The sequence below is a fragment of the Phoenix dactylifera genome, unplaced genomic scaffold, assembly GCF_009389715.1.
Source record: "Phoenix dactylifera cultivar Barhee BC4 unplaced genomic scaffold, palm_55x_up_171113_PBpolish2nd_filt_p 000448F, whole genome shotgun sequence".
In the NCBI taxonomy this organism is placed as follows: domain Eukaryota; kingdom Viridiplantae; phylum Streptophyta; class Magnoliopsida; order Arecales; family Arecaceae; genus Phoenix; species Phoenix dactylifera.
In genome coordinates this window covers 295,336-321,990 of record NW_024067880.1, presented here as the reverse complement: position 1 = coordinate 321,990, position 26,655 = coordinate 295,336, and the positions used below count along the sequence as shown (strand labels likewise).

Genomic DNA, 26,655 nt, shown 5'->3' with positions numbered 1-26,655 from the left:
GCTTGAAAAGTCACACCTCGACTAATCATAGCCCGGATGTTCTGAAGCAAGGGGTGGCACCCTCCCACGCCGCCGATGCCACCTTGAATCCAGCTAATCACCGTAGCCGAATCATCCTCAAGCATAATTGCATTGGCCCGCAACACGCTTCGAGCATGGCCCAGGCCGGCCTATGCGGCCCTCAGCTCGGCCTTCAAAACTGAGGTGTCGAAGATCTGGCAGCCACCATCCTAGAGTTCAGGCCTCTGATGATGAATCTAGCACCTTCCCTCCTACCTCTATCTAGCACGCATCCATTGAAATTAATCTTGAGGAAACTCAGAGGTGAGAGCTCCTAGGTGGAAAATATCGTACGAGGCACTACACGAGCAAAAAAAGAGCCCAAGGTGCCCCGAGTTATTAAAGGTCAATACAACGGGCCTGCATAAGTAATTTCTTGCTACATGTACTTGGGTACGTTTTGCAACGAACCTTGGTGAAGGGCTACTCTTTTCAAAGATTTATACATTTTCGGCCAAACAGATCTGATACGCAGTATAGGTCACCTCAACTGCCACCTGCCATGTTGGAGGGGGCACCGGCCCATCGATGAACCGTGTGCAGGAAGAAATCCAGGTGGTTCCATATATCCGGCGGGATCTCAATGGCTCTTTAGACCTTTCGCGCTTGCTTATGCTGAAAGCGTGGTCCATGGAGAGACATATAGATCTAACATTTTCAGGAGAAAAGACGAGGAGAAAAAGATTTAAGCAAGGATAGACAAAACAAAAATCCCGGATTGCAGTTGCCATTCACCCGGTACCTACTTTTGGCATCGCACGCGGAACACCAGATCCAACGAGCGCACTTTCTCACATCCCCCTTCTCGATGCAAACCAGAAGCGGCATTGAACTGATCCCGTACAAAACTTGCAACGCAACCGAGGCTCCTAAAATTAGGAAGACGACACGTAAATTGTCCTATTTTGCCAAAAGTCAAGGCAACCGTTGCATCGCGATCCCCCAAATCCCTTCAACCACCGCGCTATGGTCACATGAAACCTTCCTTCCCTTGTTCCCACTCACAAATATTTCAGCAAACTTCTCTTTTTCTTCCCCTTCTCAGCTCTTCTTCTCACTGCCTCCACAGAGAAAAGTTCACTCTTTTTCCTCCTCCTCCTCTTCTTCCACTCCTATGTTTTTCTTGTCGAGCTCTGTTCTCTTGTTTTGGTTGTAGAATCCCAAAGTTCAGCACTCGCAGAGCAAGAATCTCTCCGGAATTCCGAATGGGTTTCGCCAGCCATAGCTTATAACGCCGGAAAGGAGCCTCCTTTACACCTTTCTGCGTCTTCTCTGGTTCTTGGGATCATTTGAAATGGGAGACAGGGGGGACCCGAAGTGGTTTCTCTTCATGCACACGTGGTGTTTGTTGTTGTATTTCTTCCTCTTCTTCTTTTTCATACCTACCAATTCCCAGAACCAGACCTGCAATTCTGGCGATTTGCATGCTTTGCAGGGCTTCTCGAATGCCCTCGATGCAGGGATCCAAGGCTGGAGCTTTGATTCTTCTCCCATCGACTGCTGCACCTGGGCCGGCGTCTTGTGTGACCGGCCGACGGGTTCGGAAAGACGGGTGATCGGGTTGGATCTCCAGAACAAGAGCTTGAAGGGCTCCTTATCTGATTCTTTGGCTGGTTTGGATCAGCTGAGATGGCTCAATCTCTCTTATAATTCTCTTGAAGGCCTTGTTCCCTTGCAGCTGCTCCATCACCCCCGGCTGGAGCACCTTGATCTCAGCTCGAATGATCTATCCGGGTCCATCCCACTGGATGTTTACCTTCCTTCGATCCGGGTTTTCAACATTTCTTACAATATGTTCGACGGCAGCCCCCCGCTTCTCTCCGGGTCGACGAATCTTGAAGAGTTCGATATCAGTTTCAATGGGTTTGTGGGTCTAATCAACCCGGGCATCTGTAATTCCTCCACCCGAATTCAAATCCTTCGGTTTTCGATGAACTCCTTCACCGGCGGCTTCCCCGTGGGTTTCGGTACTTGCAATTCTCTTGATGAGCTCTCTCTTTATATGAATGATATTACTGGGAATTTGCCTGAAGATTTGTTCAAGCTGTCATCTTTGAAGAGCTTATACCTTCAGGAGAACCGCCTGTTCGGTCGGATGAGCACAAGATTCAGTAATCTCTCTAACCTTGCTCAGTTGGATCTTTCCTTTAATCTGTTCTCAGGGAACATCCCGAATGTTTTTGGTAGCCTTATGCTCGAGTATTTTTGTGCTCAATCTAACAGTTTCCATGGCTCTTTACCTGCTTCCTTGGCTAACTTGCCCAGTCTTAGAGTGCTTAATTTAAGGAACAATTCTCTGAGTGGTCATATAACTCTCAATTGCACAGCTATGACTCACCTGAGCTTTATCGATCTTGCTACGAATTCGCTCACTGGTCCTATTCCTTATAATATATCTCAGTGTGTGGAATTGAAGACCTTGAATCTTGCTGGGAATAGTCTTACTGGTGAAATTCCCATCAGCTTCAAGAACCTCAGTTCACTGTCGCATCTCTCACTATCTAATAACAGCATCTCCAATTTGTCCTTGGCATTGGAAATTCTACAGGATTGCCCAAGCCTTAATAGTCTTGTCCTCACTAAAAATTTCTTTGATGGTGAGAGGATGCCAATGGATGGGATTCAAGGTTTTCAGAATATAGAGGTTCTTGTCATCGCAAACTGTGATCTTTTGGGGTCAATACCTCTGTGGTTGCTTAACTGCAGAAAATTGAAGGTTTTGGATTTGTCATGGAATCGCCTGGATGGGACCATCCCTTTGTGGATAGGCTATTATGACCATCTATTTTACTTGGATCTCTCTAACAATTCATTCACTGGAGAAATCCCAAGTAGTTTCGCTCAAATGAAAGGCCTTATTTCTCCGAACAATTTGCAGCAGGGGACCACGATGGAGGACTTTCCATTCTTTATTAAAAAGAGTATGTCTGGGGAGGGATTGCAGTATAATCAGGTCAGCAGCTTCCCTCCATCCTTGATTCTGAGTAATAACATGCTTGTTGGACCAATCTTGCCTGGATTTGGGGACTTTAAGCAGCTCCATGTATTGGACCTAAGCAAGAACAGGCTCTCCGGGACAATACCAGATGAGTTATCAGGCATGTCAAACTTGGAGAGACTGGATATGTCACACAACAATCTCACAGGAGGCATTCCTTTATCACTTACCAGGCTTAATTTTCTATCAAGTTTCAGTGTGGCATACAACAATTTGGTCGGGTCAATCCCAACTGGAGGCCAGTTCTCGACCTTCTCAAGTACTGCCTTCGATGGGAATCCGGGTCTCTGTGGTCCTCGTTTACCTTCCTGCGATTCCGAAGCTCCCATACAGACGGTGAGCCAAGGACAAAAGAATAAAGGTGTGATCATCGGAATGGCTGTTGGAATTGGACCGGGAACAGCTTTTCTTCTTGCTATTATTCTATTTATTCGTGTCAAGAACTCGTTCCAGCTCCAGAAGGCAGGAAGATACTTTAAAAGTGGTAGCAGATGCGAATGGAAACTTGAAATCAGCAGCATCTACAGTGGTTCTTCTGTTTCAGAACAAGGACAAGAAGGAGCTGAGCATCCGTGATATCATAAAATCTACCGACAACTTTGACCAAGCTAATATCGCTGGGTGTGGGGGCTTTGGTCTAGTTTATAAAGCAGTTTTGCCGGATGGGAGGAAGGTTGCTATCAAGCAGCTTTCCGGTGATTATGGCCAGATGGAGAAGGAATTCCAAGCCGTGGTACAAGCTCTCTCTAGAGCTCAGCACAGAAATCTTGTTCTGCTTCAAGGATACTGCAGGATTGGAAGTGATCAGACTCTTAATCTATTCATACATGGAGCATGGGAGCTGGGACTACTGGCTTCATGAAAAGCAAGATGGGGGATCCATGCTAGATTGGGAGAAAAGGCTTCAGATAGCTCAAGGATCAGCAAGGGGATTGGCATACTTGCACCAGTCATGTCAGCCCCATATACCGCACCGTGACATCAAATCAAGTAATATACTCGGCTGATTTCGCGCTTGCCTGGGTTATTCTGCCGTGCGACACCCATGTAACAACAGACCTGGTTGGGACTTTGGGCTACATCCCTCCTGAATATGGTCAATCCTCTGCAGCTACTTTCAAGGGTGACATTTATAGCTTTGGTGTTGTTCTTTTGGAGCTCCTTACTGGTAAGAGACCAGTGGATATGTGTAGACCAAAGGGAGACAGGGATTTAATTTCCTGGGTGCTTCAGATGAGAAAGGAGAAGAGGGAAATGAGCCTAATTTAGTATAAATGCAATTTTTTCCTACCAAACAAAGTATTGAATGCCTAAACAAAAAAATTTTCTTGTAGCTAACAAGGTTGAGCCAGTCATTATTAGGTTAATTTGTATAGGCATTAATCCTTGATGCTTAGGCTCTTTCACTTATATGGTTCTGCATGACTTCCTTTTTGTAGTTTTCGCTCATTGCAAAGAAATCAAGTACACGGAATGATAAGTATAGAAATCCAACCCAATTTTGAACTAGGCCCGATCCGAACCTAAACTAGATCCGATCCGGATCCGAATTTTTTTGGTTGAGGTTGGGTTATACATAGACTCGACCCAACCTGAATAACCTATTGGGTCAGAAATTTTAGCAGTAGACCAGAGCCAACCCTACCTGATCTTCTATCGGGTTGGGTCTGGGTCCAACATGAGAACCTAAACAAGAAACCGGGTTGAGTCGAGATCACTTATGATCCAATCCGACCTAGTTACCATGTGCACCCGTAGGAACGGCACCCCGAGGTGCTTGACATTAAAAACATCATGGGTGCAAATATATCTTAGTAACTTCAGGTGATAGGTATTATTACTGATCTTCTCTATAATCACACAACGTTTAACCTTGCGAGGTGTGAGTTTTCCTTACTCTTTGGTTGGTAGGTGTTCCTTAGTAATAATAGCCCACACATAGTCAACAACCTTGAATATCATCCTATGTCTATGCTCATACACATACTCCTTGTAATGCCTATTTAATTCTTCAATATTTTCCCACAACCGAGCATGTAGATCTTGAAGCTTTTGCACGATGCCTTTAGCTCACATGCTATTTCAACCTGGTTGCAGGTTTGGCACTAAATCCATTGCACATCTTGGGTTCCAACAATATACAATCTAAAATGTCGACTTATAATGAATCTATTGAATACAAACTCTACTTGGGTAAGCCTCTTTCCTACTACCTCAGATTCTTACTAACCAAACTTTGCAATATGCTGCCTATACTCCTATTCACTATTTTAGTCTATGCATCCGTATACGGGTAGTAGGTATCGCTAAATGAAAGAGTTGTTCTTAGTCTCTACCATAGGTGCGCTCCTCCCAAAATGTGGCATAAACTTGGGGCTCTGAACTGAGGTGATTGAAATTGAAACTCCATGCAGATGTATCATCTCTCGAAAGAATAGAACTACAATGAGAGATGCATCCATTTTCTTCCTACACGTAGTAAATTAGACCATCTTGGAAAAATAATCCACCACTACAAAGATCAAGCCAAAGCCATGCCGTCCTTTGGAGCCCCAATACGAAGTCCATGTTGATGTGGGTTCACAGTGCATGGTACTAACAATGACATCTATACTCCTGCATTCATTGCTATCCCTGTAAACACTGGCATAGGTGGCATGGACACATCTCTCAACATCTTTCCTTACCTTGGGCCAGTAATATTGCATAGATACGTGATGATATATCTTGTCACGGCTAAAGTGATCCTCTCCATGCAACTCTTGTAGGTTTTTATGCCTCAGCAAACAATTTGAAACACATAGGCAAGTCTCATTAAACAAGAAGCTATCCTATAACTAAAAGTCATCGTGCTATTGAGCCTGCACCTCATTAAAAATCTAGGATCGGTAGTGAACATAACTCTGAAAATATCAAAACTTGCTACAGTCGCATGCTTAGTGGTAACCAAACAAGTGTGGTGGCTCAAAGCATCAGCTACCCAATTCTTATTTCCCTTGTATCACCTGATGCCCCTGCTTTGGATAATGACCTCTTCCACCTACCTGCTTTAACCTCAGTAGCCTTTCCTTGCTTCCTGACAAAGACGACGACCGCATCAACTCTCATAGCTCGCTAGACCTGACAAGCCTTATCCCTAACCCTAGTTCTACATTGAAAGACCTTATTGAAAGACCTTCCATCTCCTTCCCTAATAAATCGTGGGATACCATTGGAAAATGGTTTCCACGAGGATTCCACGAGGACAATGCGGATGTCCTGGTGTGCCACGTGCCCTCCACGTTGGCCTTGGAATCTTGGATTGTGGAACCTAGGAAAAATTTAAGAGTCGAAGTTGTTGGGGCAACGAAGGCAGCTATGGAAAAGCTTCCCCTTGCAAGGTCAAAGAAGAAGCTGCCTCCAATGGAACATCCAATTGAAAACCCTGCTATGCCTCTCCATTCAATTCCTCACCAGCTATTTCTTTGATGGGGGAAAGTCTGTGGCTTTTCCTTCTTTGAAAACATCACCAAGGAGGTGGCAGAAAACCTTCTGGCTTTGAAGAAGGCGAAGGACATAATTCAAGTGAATTGATCCAATCCTCGGCTTAATGTAGAAAATTTCTAGCTTTTCATTCCTTGTTTCCCTACTTCTTGGATGTCGCTAGCTGAAATGAGGCTCCTGGAGGCGTGCACAACCTCTTCCTTTCTCCTAATACACTGTACTTTTTTTGCATAATTACTGTATCTTGGAACATTAGCAGCTATAATGCTCCTAGCAGAAGAAGTGCAATCAGAGACCTCATTATTGAATCGAATGTTAAAATATTCTTGCTTATTATCAAGCTCCATTTCCAGAAGCCAAAGAATTCTATATCCATCTTATGGCCCAAATTTAGAACGTTGAGATCATCTTTATTCCAAGAGCTTTCGAATGTCCGAAAAGAGTTCCCTGGCTCCTGCTTGTTCCATGAAAAGTACAACATCACCAAATGTAACAAATAGGAAGGTAACCCTCAGATTGTGAAGGACAACCTTGCCTTCATTGATTTCATTTTGTCTATAAGTCTTATTGATCTAAAATTGAAAGGTTGGAATTTTACATGGAGCAACAGTACATAGCATCCAAGGTCCGCCGAATCGGTATCGAAATACATACTGGTTGGCGAATGGATCGATACAGTACCGGTTCGGCACTGTACCAACACACAGTACGCTTGGGCATGCCGGTTCCATACCAGCACGCCCATTTTTTTTATTTTTTTAGAGTTTTTCAAGTTGATTTAATTAGCAATCAATTTTTTAAAACTTTTTCAATGGTTTTAGGTTTAATTTGATTTTTTTTTGATATTTTTTATGCTTTTTTTTTATATTTTTAGTATTTCTATGATTCTGGTTTAACCTAAATGATGTATCTTATTATTTTAAAATGATATAAAATATAAAATAATTAGTAAGTTGCGTTATACTAAAAAAAATAACATGAAATATCATCAAATCAAATAATGAGACAAAAAATATCAAATAATACCTCATTTTTTGGCACTGAATTATTGGGGTCAGTCCAGGAGCAATAACATGTGTCGTGTCTTGTTGTAGAGTTCTTTTTTATTTTGACTTTTGCATTAGTCATGTAAATTTCTTCCTAAACAATTCAGTGTAGTTTTGCTGCAAAACCTCAAAATATTTGTAATTCAGAAAAGCATCATCGCAACCTGGAAAAGCATATGGTCCTATTATGACACTTCAACGCAATTCTGGGTCTTTGTTTTGCTGGACTTCTGGGAAGGTTAGGTAATAAGTAGGTAAAACCATGAGAATGGTTCAAGTTTTTCTAAGCCTTTTGACACCATGAGCATGCCATATTTGACACACAATTGATGTGTCAATGACTCTTTTTCTTTTTTCTTTCATATAATTGTTTTTGAGAGAAAGAGTGGACTAAATCCAATCAAATTCATTAAGATCATGAATTACAAAACAATGTTGTGGACGCCAAAGCCAGGCATCCACATCAAGAAAACAACTCAATTAAACCCTCTTCTGTTCTCACTTACACAATCAATCCAACATTTTAGTAATGAAACAATCTGGCTCTAATCTGATGCGCGCCTTTAAACTGGTCCCTCACAGTCCTGGTATTGCGCTCCCACCAAATGGTTCAAAACACCACGGCAACAATAACATCCCGACTTCTTCTGACTTGTTTTTTTTCATATAATTGTATGACTTAGAAGTTGAGGAGTGAGGCAAAGAAAAAAAAATATGAGAAAGAATACAACCAGCTAATGCTGATTTGAGTGTTAGTGATTGCTTCGACCACTGGCAACTTCTGATATATGAGATGCAAACTAACATCATCTGGTATTCAATGGCGAGCTTCACGGACTCCATCCTTTTTTATTACCAAAACTATAAGCTGCAGCAGGTCTTCTCTGGCCCAATTATGGCTCGTCCTCAAAGGCAATGTTCTCTTGAGTGCTTGAAGAGAAATGTAATGGTAGAGTTTTGGTTGATGGAGGTGAGAGCATGCCCTTTGACATATCAAGTGGCAGCCCCATCCAACAAGCACAAAACAAAGGTGGCTGCACAAGGGATGTTGATGAGATCAGTGGAACTTGTAATTGAAGTTCAAGCCATGGCATTGCAATCAATCGAGCAAAAGATGATTTTTATACTTAAATTGATTGATTTTTTTCTGCAGAGGTTTCCATGCTTCTAGCCAACTGCAAAGGTTGCCTAGAGCTCATTACTCCTAGTACTTGTATCTCAAGAACCAGTAGACATTAACTTTTTCTTGACCTCACGTTAGTTTTTTGGGAGGGAGAAAAAGATTATGATTGATGCCAGCGTCAGCGGAACTAGTACCAGACACTGTACCGATTGCCCAACGAGACGAATCGATATAGACCTGTGCCGGACCGTGCCGGGCCCGTACCAACACAGTAGAAGAGATGAAGGAGAGGGAGAACGAGAGAGAAAGAGAGAGAGAGAGAGAGAGAGAGAGAGAGAGAGAGAGAAGGCGGAGAGAGGGAGGGAGGCTAGTTAGCATAGGCCTACGGCGGGGCAGAAGCGGCATGGAGCAGTTGTCCTCTGTTTCATTCGAAAAAGGGGTCCGATTGATAAAAAAAATTGCATTTTTTCCAATAAAGTCGGCGAATGGCTTGCCGACTTTGTGTAAAAATCATGAAATTAAAAAAAATTAATTTTTAAGTGAAGTCAGCAAGCCATTTGCCTACTTCACTTAAAAAATGCAAAAAATTTTAGCGGTCGGACCTTTGTTTCGAACGAAACAGGGATGCGACCACTCCATTCCACTACTGCCCCTATATCGGCCCTCTGTCGGCCTCCGCCAACCTTCCTCCCTCTTTCTTTCCCTCTCTTCCCCGCTCGGTCTCTCTTTTCATCTCTTTTCTTCTCCTTCTCTGCCTCCGATAATGGTTTTCATTTTCGTTGCCGGAATTGTGTTGATGAGCTATCGGAACGGCTCGAAACGGCCGAAACCGCTTAGTTTGGAAAGGTTCTGCCGACCCTAATGGATGCCTTATAAGTTGTCTCACAACTTGTGTGCTCTTCTCTGATCACAAGCAGATTTAAAAACGAAGGGTTATTGGACCTATGACTAATATTACGTATCATAATTAAGTTGATGACATGGGTAGACATGTATGTGTGACTAATATTCCATTATCTTCACTACCTGAGACAACTCATAATACTCACCGATACTATCATGGATCATCATCCAATATGTTCCACCGATGAGGATCTCGTCAAAAATAAGCATCACCACAACCAATAGACTTCTGAAGTCAAGTCCAGACCTACCCAATCCCTCTCAAAATGCGACAACATCCACTTAGAAGATAAAGAAAAGGCACTCCAATAGCCAAATCAGCTTTGGCATGGCACCACCATTGGAACAGCTTTTGACTGTGCTCATGGAAAGTAGATGGCACCACCTTTCTGAAAATAAGTTGATTAGCTTGGTTGGCATCTTTCTGGACCACTTCTTCACTTCAAATCTTCTCCACTAGGAGTATATAATGATAAGCAAAAGCATCTCCATTACTTGCCAGTCACCAATAATCACTAATGTATCCCATGGTAGGCAAGATTGGATGCGTGGGAGCCCAACTAGAGTTTGTTAATCATATCCTCAGACCTCTTCATGGTGGTGCTTCTTGCAACTTCTTTCGGCAGCCAGCGTCGTCCCCCCACGTATCACACGATAGACTATTATACCAATTGATATCTAAATGAGAAATTCCTCAGAGTCGTGCTTAACTATCCCTCTACCCACTTGTTAGCACTAATGATCACTTAGACCTCCATTGTTTATTAGCAGACCATCTTACTCCTTTTGCCACCCCGTGAGTGCTCCTTTGCTGGGTGGAAAGAAGACGTCAGCTCTAAAATACCGCAGGCTTGAGGCATGGGATAACAGTTCGCAGGGGCCGGTTCTGGGTTTTTCTGATGCTTCTTCGTTCGTGTCCGGATTTTGATGGCCTGGAAGACTTCCTTTTGCTAGAGTTTGGATCCTCTCTCTTCCTTGGTCCCATTACAAGCCATATTGCAATGCCATATCTGTAGGAAAATATAAAATATATAAATAAATCTACCTCATCCTATAAGCTTAAGCTTTTAGGAAAAGTGATGATTTCAACATGGTATCAGAGCAGAGGTCCTGAGTTCGAACTCTGTCTCCGCACTCTTTAACCTCATTATTAAAAAATTTCACATATTGGGCTCGTCCATTAAAAACAAAGTGGTGATTTCAACAATATCAGCTAGGGTTCGTGGAGGATTAGGCTGAATTTTCTGTAGAAATAGAACTTGTTACCCTACATAGTCTGTATTCTTCTAAAATTTTATCCTAGTTTTAGCCTAAATCTAATCTGTAAGTTCGTTGGTCTGCAGCTATTAAAAAAAAAAAAAAAAGACTCATGGAGATCTTTTTCTCTCTCATAAGATTTGGGCCGGAAAGGTATGGTGTCTTCTCCATGAATCTAATAGAAAATTCAGCCTAATCCTGCTAGATTTTTCAAACAAGCTTTTAGTTAACATAGTCACAAGTATAAACCCTCTGCCGTTTGGAGCATGGGAAATGCAAGCAGGGTAATGGTGGTGTTATAATGGGTGTTGAAGGGGCCAAGCTCAGCATGCACCTAAAGTAAAAGGAGTATATATGTTTAAATAATCTCCACCATTAGCTCTTCTGAGAGTGGAAAGTGGAGTGATGCTGGTGCCCATCACTCTCTCATCCACTCATATATATCCTACCAATATGAGTCGAGGGGATTTGAGTCGTTCATGAAGACCACGCGTCAGTGGCTTTTTAAGTAATATCGGATGCAGGTGCACCAAGAAGCACCTATGGCTTGGGCCAAGATGCATTAATTGTAGTATTTTGGAGTCATGGAGGTGGCTTTTTTAAAGTCCATTAGTTGTATTTTTTGGTTACCACCTCAGCCAAAGTCCATCCAACCCTGACCCAATACATTACGTTCCTACCATGCTTTAAATTGGCCACACCAAATGGCCACAAAAAGTGCACAAAGTAATTGTAGGTGGACCTCCATCTAACTCACGGGACGCAAGGGAAAAAAAAAAAGTATAGAAGTGACCCTGAGAACTCACGGCAATCTAGCATTTTACATGGATAGCATAATATTTATAAGAAATAAATGAACGTGGCTAGGATTGTCGCCTCCATGGAAAGAGAGCTTTTATTTTTGAATAAATTACAAAAATTTTCAGAATTTAGGGGTAACTTATACTTACATCTAATAGTATGAAAAACCTACGCTTACCTCGAGATTTATTTTTATCCGACACTTTAACCTATCATTTAATAGAAATTTAATTAGCCAACGGTTAACCTTAAATGGGAGCTAAATACCATATTAGAAAATTTTCAAAAATAACCAAAACAAGCTTAAATGATATAGCAATCATCCAAAAATATAAGAAAACATATGTATCCTCCTTTCTATCCCAGAGTAATTTTGACTTTCCATATAAGTAATTGGGTTCACTGAACAGGATGTAAGTGTAAATTTTACAAATTATAGGATTTAAGTTTAATAAACCTAAACTTTAGGTGAGGTTTTGCAATTTACTTTTTATTTTTTTCCTTCCTTTGATTGCATGCGTGCATTACCTTCTTCCTCTTTTGAAAACCGTGATCTGTGCCAACTTGCAAGCAAAGCATCTCGCGATAACTACAATTCAATATCTACAAGTGGGACTTTTTTGACCAGAGCTCAATGTCCTAAAAGTCGTAGGATGCGCTTCCTTTGCTTGAAGCAATAGAAAACCTCTCACGGGTCTTCCTCTTGAAGCTAAAATTCTGATGTTCACAGCCAACAACCCATATTTAAACAGCTATGCCTGGATTTTTTTTGAACCAAGATTCTCTACGGGGTGATTTTTGCACCGCAGGATCCTATGTTACAGTGTATGGCTACCACCGAGCAATTTTTTTCATTACCGCAATGGATCATGTATCGTACTCATTGTATTCTAGGAATAAATGAGAGCCGTACCTATCTTCGAGATGAATGATATGGTGGCTATCTACAATTGAACTGGACTGTATGTTGCAAAAGTTGCACTGCAGATAATCTGAACTCGACCCCAAAATTACAGGGGGTTTGATAGTATGTTACTGGAGATGATGCAGCCTTGTAGCCAACATTTGCACGAAGAATTTAATTTCTAGAACTTCTTACTCTTGGCAATTGCTTCGAATGCTTTTTGCTTCAAGAAGTGATCTAGAGAAGAACTCAAACGGGGTAGAACATGATGAGGGATTTTTTTACGCTAGGGTGTGACAATAGCCAGTATATTTAGGATTGCCCTAATTCTAAGATTGCAGCTGGGTAAGGATGGACCAGCGCAAGCATGACCCAAGTCTGATGCAACTCTTCTTGGACTATGATTTTGGACTGAGATCTAAACTATTGACTAATGGAATTCGGTCAAATTGTACACGTCAAAGATTTGGGGATCAATCATTGGATCATTCAAGTGAGGTCAAGCTTGGCATGACCCATATACAATCAAATGCATTTAGATGCAAGTTGAATCAAGTGTAGCTTCAGTCCAATGCGGACTTAGAAATTGCTTAGAACATTTTTGGTGTTAAAGATGTGATTTGCCGAACTCAAACGGGGTAGAACATCTTGAGGGATTCTGACTTCTTTACCCTTATGGTGTCGAGAATATCGGTCCACTAAGGATTATTTTGTTAATTTAACCTTACAATTGGGTTAGTTCTAGACCAAGGAAAGCATAACCTAAAACTAGATCCCACTGTTTTTCAGCTTTGATTTTATATTTAGACCGAAATTGTTGACCAGGCAACTTAGTTTAGGTTGGCCATGCAAAAAATCTCAGGGCCCATGGGATCATTCACGTCGGGTCCAGGCAAGTGTGACTCGGATCCAAGATCAAATGCACCTAATTAGGTCCAAGTTGAATTGGGTTTAGCTTCAATTTTATGTAGGATATGCATTCTGCGTTTAGCTATTAGCGATGTAATAAGCGGAGAAAACTCCAAAAGGACGTTAATACAGAATGCTAGCATTGATATTCTCCATAAAGATATATATAATTCAGTCATGACCTTACAAAAAAAAATAACTGTAGTATCCAACTTACTTACCAAAGTATGGTAATAGAACCAACAATAGGCAGTTCAAAGGTTTCTAATGCAGCATAAGGTGTAGCCAACAAATACTATTATGACCAATGAGACCATACTAAGTATCTAAAGGGACAGTAGATTCGTGGGTGAAAACTATAGTATGCAAAAATTTGATTTGTTTTCATCATGTGAGTAAGTAAACGGTATTTAGAGATTTTTGGTAGATTTTCTCATTAATTTTTCATTGGGAACAATATCAAATTCTAGTCATATTTTTATATTTGTAATTAAATAATTTTACTATATTTTCTTATTGTCGAGTCCTATTTCGAGTATGATTTCACATCGGGTTTAATACTCAAATTAGGGTAGGGTATGAAAGAAATTTTTGAGAGAATTTCTTTCACCAAGTGAAAAATTTCTTATTTCAATTTTTTTTCTATTTGTATATTAATCTTCGAAGTATAATCTCATTGATCAAATCACCTCTTTTTTTCTCTTCCCACTGCATCGATTTAAAAGCCATGGAATTTTGGGTTGAGCCAAATAGAGAAAGGTTAATCTGGGTGTTTGGTATCTAATATTTGGTCAATTTTAATGTTGGTTAATGGAGCAGCATGCGGAAGACCAAGTTAGTCGAAAAAATGATTCTAGTTTGGCTAGATTTATTAGATGGGTCGTTTTTCTAGACCATGACCCACTCCTAATTTGAAAACTTGAGTTAGGTCAAGCCTAACCTGGTTATGTTGATCCAACCCAATTGTAGGCCTAATTTTATCGCTGATATTATAATATTGGATGCCAGAAATAGAGATATGCAATGCATGTTATAAAATAAAAAAAAGAGTTGAAAAAATTTAAAAATTAGAGAGATAAAATATACTAATATTTTTATTTGTTTTTAATTTTAAAAATAGTTCATTCGGTTGGGGATGTGAATATGAGATGTATAGAGATTTTTTTTTTAAAAAAAAATAGAGTGCTCTTGGTTTGGATGCTTAGTAGAAATCATGTTGATGAGAAATAAAGAAAAATAGATGCACATGTGAACTAACTTCTTAATGATTTTTTTCATAGATATTTGTGAAAAGAGAAACTAACACAAAATTTGGTAGATGAAATTTAAACTAACATATTCCTATCTCATTTAATAGTATAATGTAGAAATATGAACAGCGTTAACCCAAGCTCAGTAGAATTATGTTTCAATGTTAACTTCCAAGGCAATCTTGCTCAAGTTGATTGCATCTCTATGCTAAAATTCGAGCCTTACTAAATTTGAATCTAACATCAATTTACATTGCAAAACAACCAACATAACTCAATACTTGTATAAATTGAAATTTGATCAATGATTAGATATCTATAAAATTAACAAAGGCATGTCCCTGATGGTATGAAACTGCATCTACTTGCAAGAAATTTTGAGCTCAATATGGTTGTGTCCCAGTTTATGGTTAGCCTATTAAAGCTATTTCCAGAGGATGCCTACTCTCATAGCCCATACCAATCCATAAAAAGCTAGATGAAATCTTTTAATAACACAATTAGAGGTAAGTTATTCATTAGGAAAGTATAAAGACGGGTCAAGTTTTAGATTGGATCACCTTTTGCCAATTTTATTGATAAATTCCATTAAATTAGGGTTCTGTATATTAGTTACTTGCCTATATCTAAATTAGCTCATAGCCTCACTGAGCCCTTCCTTTTTCATTCCTTACTAGTTCCATTGAAACTAGTGACAAACAAATTGGCAAATGCTTTATACACCTCCTAGGGTACCCTACTCCGATGTTTTGCAAGTCACCGAGGATCAACTTATTAGTGTATAATGTGCAAAAACTTGGTTTGGTGCTCATTCAGGGTATGCTAAGAGTTATGCAAAGCATTACTCCAGCAAATTTTATTTGGTGCCTCTAATAGTGACATTTGGTATAAGTAGCGTAGTACAAAGTTGTATCAACATGCCCAAAGTAGATAATGTATAGTATATGATTTTGTTTTTGAAAATATCGGCTAGACGTATAGATTTTTTTTTTTTTCACTATAGCGGATGGTTCATATAGTTGTAGTATGGATATATCCAATAAAGTCAGAAAACAACAAGTTTCGGAGCAACCAAGACAACTCCTTCTCTCTGTCCCACAAGGCACCTCCGGAGTGATTAGCCACATACGAGGCCACCCAGTCCACGACCCCATTAGCCTCTTTGAATACGTGCTTAGCCTAGAAGGCCACATCTCTACTAATTATAGCCGAGATGTCTCGAAGCAGGGGGTGGCACCCTCCTGCGCTGCCAGTGCTACCTTGAATCTAACCAGTCACCGTAGTCGAATCGGCCTCAAACATAATTACACTGGCCCGCAACACGCGCTGATCATGGCCCAGGCCAGCCCATGTCGCCCTCAATTCGGCCTTCGGAACTAAGGTATCGAAGATCTGACAGCCTTCAGCAGCCACTACCCTAGAGTCCAAGCCTCTGATGATTAATCTAACACCTCTCCTTCTACCTGTATCTAGCACGCATCCATCGAAATTAATCTTGAGAAAACTCAAAGGTGAGGGCTTTCAGGTGAAAAACATCGTATGAGGCGTTACACGAGCAAAAGAAGAGCCCCAAGTGCCCCAAGCTGTCAAAAGTCTATACGACGGGTCTACATAAGTAATCTCTGCCGCCTGTACTTGGGCATGTTCTGCAATGAATCTCGGTGAAGGGCTACTTTCGCAAAGGTTCATGCATTTTTTTATTTTGTACAACGGCGGCTCATACCCTACGGGTGTGGATACGGCCAACAAAATTCAAAAATAACAAAGCAGAAAGAGACTCCGGCACTGTGTCGCGCTCCCTCCAAAACAAAGCCTTCAGAATGGTAAGCCGCATAGGAAGTGACCCAATCACCTGCACAATTCGCTTCCCTGTAGACGTGTGTAGTCTGATGGGTGCCACACTCCTGCAAGAGTCTGCGAATGTCCAGAAGCAGCGGCCTGCCCTCACCTACACGTCCCCAACCCCTGATCCAATCAATCACAGTGGTCGAGTCGCCCTCGAGGATGATCTGGTCCACACCAAGTATTCGTCTGGCATAGGATATGCCTTCCCAGGCGGCTCGAAGCTCAGCACACACTACCGACAAATCGAAGATCCGCTGGCCCCCTGTCATCACTAGTCTGGAGTCATGATCTCTAATGACGAAGCCTACACATTTGCCTCTCCCATCAGCGGTCATACTGCTATCGAAATTCACCTTCAGAAAATCAGGAGGTGGGGGCACCCAGGATACGAAAACATATCTGTACGCTGCAAGAGCATAAAAGGTACCCTAGATGTCCCTGGCCAACCCGGTAAGTGAACTACAACCCTCAAAGACTCGTGCATTCCTATCCAACCAGAAGTGGTAGACCAAGTAGGTAACACGAGTCCCTCCCTTGATCCTCCGCTTCAGACCCTGACCCCGGGACCTCTAGAAAGTGCAGAAACTCGTCAATGGATGACCACCTCTGCCCCGGATCATAGGGGAGCCCCGCACACCTCCAAATCTGACTAGCACGCGGGCACTCAACTAGCACATGATAGATGGACTCCACAATCTGCCTCCAGACATACTCCACAATCTGCCTCCGGACATACTTCATGCATTTCTGACTAGCCAGATCTGATATGTAGAAAAAAATCGTGTCGGGGGCACCAGCCCATCGACGAATCGCATGCAGAAGGAACCCAAGTGGTTTCATGAATCCGGCCGAATCTCAACGTGTCTTCAGACCTTCCTAGCTTAAATATACTGAAGCAAAGCGTGGTTGATGAAGAGACAAATAAATTTAACATTTTTAGGAGGGAAGAGAAGGAGAAAAATATTCAAATAAAGATAAACAAAACAAAAATTCAGGATAGCAGTCACCATTCACCCGGTACCTACTTTTGGTATCGCACGCCGAACACCAGATCCAACGAGTGGACTTTCTCACATCCCCCTTGTCGATGCAAACCAGAAGCCGCATTGAACTGATCCCGTACAAAACTTGGAACACAAACAGAAGCTCCTAAAATTAGGAAGACGACATGTAAATTGTCCTATTTTGCCAAAAGTCAAGGCAGCCGTGGCATCACGATCCCCCAAATCCCTTCAACCACCACGCTATGATCACATGAAACCTTCCTTCCCTTGTTCCCCACTCACAAATATTTCACCAAACTTTTCTCCAATAACCACAAAGAAAATTGTATCGTATTCTTGTCCTTTGTAGCCTAACATTTTAATCCAGACGGTCCGAAGGAACAACAGAACATGCAGTGGTCGCCATCCGATCCCCGAAAACCGGCGCTGCCCAAAGCGGCGATGCACGTGTCGTCTTCTTTTGACCGTTGACTTCTGCTCCCCGACAGAAGCCCCGCACACCATCGCCGCCCGCCCACCGCCTACTCCCGGTTATCTCTCCCTCCCTCCCTCCTTCTCCCCCTGACGTCGTTCTTCCAGGGCTCTCCCCACCCGCAAACTACCTTCATTAATTGAAAAAACTAAAACAAGTGGAAATCCAACAAGATATGGATATTAAATTTGACCAAATTATTATAAAAATAATTCAGAGACCAAGAAAAGAGTTGAAATGGAACACACGCGAGCCAGAACCATACCAAACCTCTCTTTTTCTTCCCCTTCTCAGCTCTTCTTCTCACTGCCTCCACAGAGAAAAGTTCACTCTTTTTCCTCCTCCTCCTCTTCTTCCACTCCTATGTTTTTCTTGTAGAGCTCTGTTCTCTTGTTTTGGTTGTAGAATCCCAAAGTTCAGCACTCGCAGAGCAAGAATCTGTCCGGAATTCCGAATGGGTTTCGCCAGCCATAGCTTATAACGCCGGAAAGGAGCCTCCTTTACACCGTTCTGCGTCTTCTCTGGTTCTTGGGATCATTTGAAATGGGAGACAGGGGGGACCCGAAGTGGTTTCTCTTCATGCACACGTGGTGCTTGTTGTTGTATTTCTTCCTCTTCTTCTTTTTCATACCTACCAATTCCCAGAACCAGACCTGCAATTCTGGCGATTTGCATGCTTTGCAGGGCTTCTCGAGTGCCCTCGATGGAGGGATCCAAGGCTGGAGCTTTGATTCTTCTCCCATCGACTGCTGCACCTGGGCCGGCGTCTTGTGTGACCGGCCGACGGGTTCGGAAAGACGGGTGATCGGGTTGGATCTCCAGAACAAGAGCTTGAAGGGCTCCTTATCTGATTCTTTGACTGGTTTGGATCAGCTGAGATGGCTCAATCTCTCTTATAATTCTCTTGAAGGCCTTGTTCCCTTGCAGCTGCTCCATCACCCCCGGCTGGAGCACCTTGATCTCAGCTCGAATGATCTATCCGGGCCCATCCCACTGGATGTTTACCTTCCTTCGATTCGGGTTTTCAACATTTCTTACAATATGTTCAACGGCAGCCACCCGATTCTCTCCGGGTCGACGAATCTTGAAGAGTTCGATATCAGTTTCAATGGGTTTGTGGGTCTAATCAACCCGGGCATCTGTAATTCCTCCACCCGAATTCAAATCCTTCAGTTTTCGATGAATGCCTTCACCGGCGGCTTCCCCGTGGGTTTTGGTAATTGCAATTCTCTTGTTGAGCTCTCTCTTTATATGAATGATATTACTGGGAATTTGCCTGAAGATTTGTTCAAGCTGTCATCTTTGAAGAGCTTATACCTTCAGGAGAACCGCCTGTTCGGTCGGATGAGCACAAGATTCAGTAATCTCTCTAACCTTGCTCAGTTGGATCTTTCCTTTAATCTGTTCTCAGGGAACATCCCGAATGTTTTTGGTAGCCTTATGCTCGAGTATTTTTGTGCTCAATCTAACAGTTTCCATGGCTCTTTACCTGCTTCCTTGGCTAACTTGCCCAGTCTTAGAGTGCTTAATTTAAGGAACAATTCTCTGAGTGGTCATATAACTCTCAATTGCACAGCTATGACTCACCTGAGCTTTATCGATCTTGCTACGAATTCGCTCACTGGTCCTATTCCTTATAATATATCTCAGTGTGTGGAATTGAAGACCTTGAATCTTGCTAGGAATAGTCTTACTGGTGAAATTCCCATCAGCTTCAAGAACCTCAGTTCACTGTCGCATCTCTCACTATCTAATAACAGCATCTCCAATTTGTCCTTGGCATTGGAAATTCTACAGGATTGCCCAAGCCTTAATAGTCTTGTCCTCACTAAAAATTTCTTTGATGGTGAGAGGATGCCAATGGATGGGATTCAAGGTTTTCAGAATATAGAGGTTCTTGTCATCGCAAACTGTGATCTTTTGGGGTCAATACCTCTGTGGTTGCTTAACTGCAGAAAATTGAAGGTTTTGGATTTGTCATGGAATCGCCTGGATGGGACCATCCCTTTGTGGATAGGATATTATGACCATCTATTTTACTTGGATCTCTCTAACAATTCATTCACTGGAGAAATCCCAAGTAGTTTCGCTCAGATGAAAGGCCTTATTTCTCCGAACAATTTACAGCAGGGGACCACGATGGAGGACTTTCCATTCTTTATTAAAAAGAATATGTCTGGGAAGGGATTGCAGTATAATCAGGTCAGCAGCTTCCCTCCATCCTTGATTCTGAGTAATAACATGCTTGTTGGACCAATCTTGGCTGGATTTGGGGACCTTAAGCAGCTCCATGTATTGGACCTAAGCAAGAACAGGCTCTCCGGGACAATACCAGACGAGTTATCAGGCATGTCAAGCTTGGAGACTCTGGATATGTCACACAACAATCTCACAGGAGGCATTCCTTTATCACTTACCAGGCTTAATTTTCTATCAAGTTTCAGTGTGGCATACAACAATTTGGTCGGGTCAATCCCAACTGGAGGCCAGTTCTCGACCTTCTCAAGTACTGCCTTCGATGGGAATCCGGGTCTCTGTGGTCCTCGTTTACCTTCCTGCGATTCCAAAGCTCCCATACAGACGGTGAGCCAGGGACAAAAGACTAAAGGTGTGATCATCGGAATGGCTGTCGGAATTGGGCTGGGAACAGCTTTTCTTCTTGCTATTATCTATTTATTTGTGTCAAGAACTCATTCCAATTCCAGAAGGCAGGAAGATACTGTAAAAGTGGTAGCAGATGCCAATGGAAACTTGGAATCAGCAGCATCTACATTGGTTCTTCTGTTTCAGAACAAGGACAACAAGGAGCTGAGCATCCGTGATATCTTGAAATCTACCGACAACTTTGACCAAGCTAATATCGTTGGGTGTGGGGGCTTTGGTCTAGTTTTTAAAGCAGTTTTACCGGATGGGAGCAAGGTTGCTATCAAGCGGCTTTCTGGTGATTATGGCCAGATGGAGAAGGAATTCCAAGCCGAGGTACAAGCTCTCTCTAGAGCTCAGCACAGAAATCTTGTTCTGCTTCAAGGATACTGCAGGATTGGAAGTGATAGACTCTTAATCTATTCATACATGGAGCATGGGAGCTTGGACTACTGGCTTCATGAAAGGCAGGATGGGGGATCCATGCTAGATTGGGAGAAAAGGCTTCAGATAGCTCAAGGATCAGCAAGGGGATTGGCATACTTGCACCAGTCATGTCAGCCCCATATACTGCACCGTGACATCAAATCAAGTAATATACTCCTTGATGAGAACTTTGAAGCTCATTTGGCTGATTTCGGGCTTGCAAGGCTTATTCTGCCGTGCGACACCCATGTAACAACAGACCTGGTTGGGACTTTGGGCTACATCCCTCCTGAATATGGTCAATCCTCTGCTGCTACTTTCAAGGGTGACATCTATAGCTTTGGTGTTGTTCTTTTGGAGCTCCTTACTGGTAAGAGACCAGTGGATATGTGTAGACCAAAGGGTGGCAGGGATTTAATTTCCTGGGTGCTTCAGATGAGAAAGGAGAAGAGGGAAAATGAGGTGTTTGACCCCTTCATATATGATAAAGAGCATGATAGCCAGATGAAGCAGATGCTTGAGATTGCATGTCTTTGCCTAAATGACTCTCCAAAATTGAGGCCATTGTCCCATCAACTAGTTGCATGGCTAGAGAACATTGGTCTGGATGGCTGTATGACAAAATGAGGAGGTCTTACCTCTCTGTTATGGCAAAATTTAGTGTTTCTGGTTCGTTTCCCCATTTGCACTCTAGCTTCAGTATGGGAGAGTTGTGCCAGTTTCCAATCTTCCCCAAAACATAGAGATCACTTGTACATAACATTTGCATATCATCAATTAGCATTTTCTTCTCTGGCAATTCCTACTATACATAGAGAGGAGGTGAGGTCATCAAAGGTTACAACATACACATACTACGATGTAAGTTGCACTTTTTTCATGAATAAGACTTAGTTTCACACTTCTGTTGTAAAAGATAAGTTGTACATTTTATCTCTGTTGTAAGAGTTATCAGAGGGGTCCTTCTTGGATTACCTTTTTTTTTTTGGTACACTTGGATTACCTTTCAAAAACAATGGTAACAATGGTGACAACATGTTGTTGGCACACTTCTTAGTTCTCATTGATCCTCTGATGTCTGGTGCAAATAAAAAACTTTACTCTTCATGATTTTTGAATAGTTCATTCATGATTCAAAATTGTTTGTTTTGCTAGTTTTGAAGAGATTAAGGAACCATTTTCAATTTGATTATTTCTTTTGTGTAGCTCTTAGATGTATCTGCCTTTGTCACTGTCAGATTCTTATCCAAACTCAGATTTCCAAATTATTTCAGGGTCACTTTCAGCTACCCTACGTCCATACTTACCACTAGGAAAAAAAAAACCTAAAACTACCCTAGTTTCATAAGTTTTCTTTAATCCTAAATAGCCGAGGGTGGAAGATCTTAGAATATCTAGTAAATGCATCCACTCCTCGAACTTTAAAAATCTCTTAAGGCCAATTCCTTCAACTATAACTCCCTTGTACAGATTGTGCAATTTATATGATTCTTCTGTACAATTAATTTAAGAGAGATAAAAGTTGGATGAGAAGAAGAGCAAGTAGAATTAGAAACATATTTGATTGCAAAGTTTGCCAACACATGAGCACATCCATTTGTTTTAAAAGGAGTGAAAGAAGCCCGAACTCGATATTTCTTTGAGAAGATTTCTGCAAATGGCATTCACTTGGTGTGATACATAAGAGTGAGGTAGAACAATAATCCAAGTTTCTATAGGTTGAGAGCCACTGCCATTTAGAATGATCAAAGACCAAGTATGTCAAATGTTGAGGACCAACTATAATTGGTATAATTACTTAACCTCTGCATTCTACGATCTCCAATCAGGGTCAGAGAAAGTTGAAAAAATGGTTTCATACTAGTAATTAGAATAGCATGAAGTTTTCTGCTTTTGATACACCCATCTCCTAAGGTCAGACTATATAATAATCTAAAACAGAAACGAATTTAAAGTGTTCCTTCTCATGAGCATGTTTGCAGTTTCAGCTATGTAGGTCATTGTGCTAATGAAAAACAAAAATATTTCGCTGGAGATGGATTGATAGAATCATAGAAGGAACGTACCGTAATCTTAGTTTCCTCGTTGGGGGAAAAGACATTGTTTTGATTATTAATAAAATTGTTACCTATATAAGAAGGGGGAGAGAGGAATCTCCATGAGCTCACAATCCATAGAATTCAACCGAAATTAGATTCAGTCATTAGAAATCTTAGTTTTTCATTTGATAATTTTATTTTTTGAGTGACATTCATAACCTGCATTTCTTTATCAGTTCCTTACCATAAGAAAGATGTTTTCTGCAAACTCCTATTTCCTTGGTATATGGTTTCGTTATTTTGAATTACAACTTGCTACCTCTCTGTGATTCCTCAATTCTGTAGGATGCAAATTAAGGAAGTTCACAGGTCTTGTGATTACATGAAGGCCATTTACTCAGTAAAGTTATGATGACCTAGGAGAATTGGACCGCAATGCAACTCTCTAATAGGAAAAGGCACCACCATAGCCCCATAATTCTAGAAGTTTTAATTGGTGTGTTTTATTATGTTGCATTATTTCTTCAGTATCCCTAAAATAGTTTTTTAATTATCCCTGCATGATCTTTCTGTCCTTTGTGGTTTGAGGATTCTGATATTCTAAATTTTAAGGACTAGGATAGTGTACATGTTCCATTAAGGTTTCTTGCCAAATGGCATGGGTAGGCTTCTGTACCAATACATGATACTGTTTGAGTTAAACGACAAGACCTACCATATGTCAATATTAAGGTTCGTCGTATCGCTGCCAGACCTCATACCAATATCTTCCTAATATAATGTTAGTACGTCCGATACAGAAGCCGTTTGGTATACCGAGTGTCGATATATCCTCTATACCGCATACCAATTTAGTACCAATATAGTACAGTACGATCAGTATACGCCGGTACTAACTAGTACAACAAACCTTAGATCAATATAGTCATAGCCAACTCCTATACAGGAATTAGTACCCATCAAATTCGTACAATCTGCCTGTATTATCTGGTCCAGTTTAGTGTGTAAAGTGCTAGCTTCAATATCTTAGCTTGCTAGCTGAATCCTCGAATTGTATCTAATTGCTATTAATGAGCAATTTTCATTCTTTTTTTGTTTACTTAGAAGGAAAGATCTGCCAAATTCAAACGTTGACAATTTGGAAATTTCCATCATCTCATTGAATGACTGAAAAGCTTAAATGATTTTCTTACTGAAAGGCGTCAGAATAGCATCTGCTGTGAAGTTGGTTTTCTTCTAAAAAATTATTGTATATAAAGAATGCAGAGCCCAACTTTGAAATAAATTGTCACAATTGTCGCGGTGGATGTGTCACGCAAAGATAAAAGCTTGAATGTTAATAACTTTGTAAAGAAAGTGGAATTGATAAAGCAGGCCTAGCTGATAGGTTGCCCCTATACCACCCAACAACCTCATAGCAACAATTGGGGTTTAGAAATTTGTTTTTGCATCATTTATAGTAAAACATCAGTCTTCAAGAACAACATACATCCATATATATGATGCAAAGGCATGTATCTCTACGTAGCATTGGGGTTACTCTTTATACAGAAGAGCTTTTTCCATAGACAAGAGAATCTCAAAAGCAAGAGTATTTCTGCTTGAACCTGCACTCTAACAAGGACTACTTAATTTTGAAACTTCCATTATAGCCAATTAATTATAACATCATTGCTGAGAAATTTGTATTGAAAATAAGATTTGAATTGCTCATTTTGTTCATGATATTGGTGTACTTTATATACAAGTTGAGCCTCCAGATATAGTAGAATACAATAATAAAACTCTAGAATTATAGAAAAGATACTAAAGACTAGATATAGTATAATACAACAGCAAAATTTTATAATTTGGTACAAATACTAAATTTGAAGATAACAATCAGATCTCATAATTTTTAGAGATTGATCTGAGCTGATAAACCAAAATTGCGTATGCAATATGTAGTAGCTGTGATATCCAATATCGTATATACTATAATAGGTGAGATTGTGCATGATTCTGACAACTATAATACTCCTCTTCAAGTTGGTGTGTATAGATCCGCAACACCCAACTTGTGTAGCAAATAAAAAAACTGTTCACGGCCCAAAGCTTTAGTAAAAATATCAGCACACGGGTTGTCACTTCGAAGAAACTTGGTCTGCATTGTGCATACTTGTAGTTTTTTTCAAGCGACATGACAATCTATTTTTCTGAGAGATAGTACATTATTTCTTCATGCGCCATGAGATAAGGCTATCACCAAGAAAGATGCAATAACCTATGATAGAATGGTAAATAGTGGAACAAGTTGCCCAATTAGCATCACAATAAACACTGAGATAAAAGTCGTTCGAAGTAGACATGAGGATATTAAAGCTAGGGCATGATTTGAGGTATCTTAAGAATCGAAGATCAGCATCCATATGGGGTTGGAGTGGTGCCTGCATAAACTGACTAAGTCTAAATAGAATTACAAATAGAATCGGATATTCGGATACGGATTGGGTCGTTATCTATTCATATCCATATTCATTTTTCTTTGACAGATATAGATACGAATATAGATATTAGTCCTGTGCTCAAAATTATATCCATATTTGGATAGATTCGGATATGAAAACAAATTCAGATGGATATTATCTACTTTCACTCCTAATTGCGCAACAATTTAAGAAATTGTAACCATGTACTCCTGGGTCATTCCTCAATGTTGAGACATGTCTTCTGAAAATCAGGAAACGAGCCTAAATTTAAGAAATTGTACACATGTACTTGAGTTGCGCGACAATTTAAGAAATTGAAGACTAGCCAAATTTATAGGTGACTTGTCCTAACCACCTAGAGACAATGGCTTCAGTTCACAAAGCATTAGTAGGATGATCCCGCTAATTTCCCACCACATCAGCAATGATTTATGTCTGGAGCTCTGTTAATTAGGACATTTCGCAACACCACTGATAAGACACATTGTGTAGCTTTCCATGCATGTTTAAGACATCATAGAAAAAGGCATGAATGTTGGTCCGACAAACACCGACACCATTTATTGCCCCATTGGAATTGGTCATGTTGCTCATACACATGTATGTCACAAAGAAATCGATGCAGTCAATTTTTGCTTGAATTCAGTAATGACACCTACCATGGCCTCCATGCTTGCAGCTAAGAGGTGGTATGATCATCACAAATATGTGGATAATGACAGTGATTTGATCATCACATTAAGCAACAACAATAAAAGATATCTTTGCTAACCAGGAAAATGATAGCGGAGGCGCGATATAAGCATATCAGATAAAAATTTTAGTTCTGTCAATGAAAATGAAATAGAATCCAGAGATTACTTCGAAGTTTTTCATCTGATGGCATAAAAAGTTGAATCCAGAGACTCCTTTAGCTGTTACAAAATTCACATAAATGCACTGAATTGATCTCCACCTTAGTATCAATTGAGTCAATTAGTCTTGTAACAACCAAAAGTTGCCACACATTTGCATGCGCTGCAAA

General features: G+C 40.9%; 1 protein-coding gene and 1 pseudogene across 1 annotated transcript; both read left to right on the top strand.

Annotated features, from left to right (window-relative positions):
• The first annotated feature begins 722 nt into the window (after window positions 1–722).
• Window positions 723–5,061, top strand: LOC120106075 (annotated as a pseudogene).
• A 13,085-nt stretch (window positions 5,062–18,146) lies between these two features.
• Window positions 18,147–22,187, top strand: LOC103721165 (phytosulfokine receptor 1-like). The gene has a single exon (XM_008811244.4). It carries the CDS (start codon window positions 18,599–18,601, stop codon window positions 21,749–21,751), a length of 3,153 nt encoding a protein of 1,050 aa, XP_008809466.2. The 5' UTR covers window positions 18,147–18,598; the 3' UTR covers window positions 21,752–22,187.
• The last annotated feature ends 4,468 nt before the right edge of the window (window positions 22,188–26,655 follow it).

Coding starts and splice junctions, on each gene's coding strand:
- LOC103721165 (XM_008811244.4), top strand. CDS start 18,599: ATGGGAGACAGGGGGGACCCGAAGTGGTTTCTCTTCATGCACACGTGG.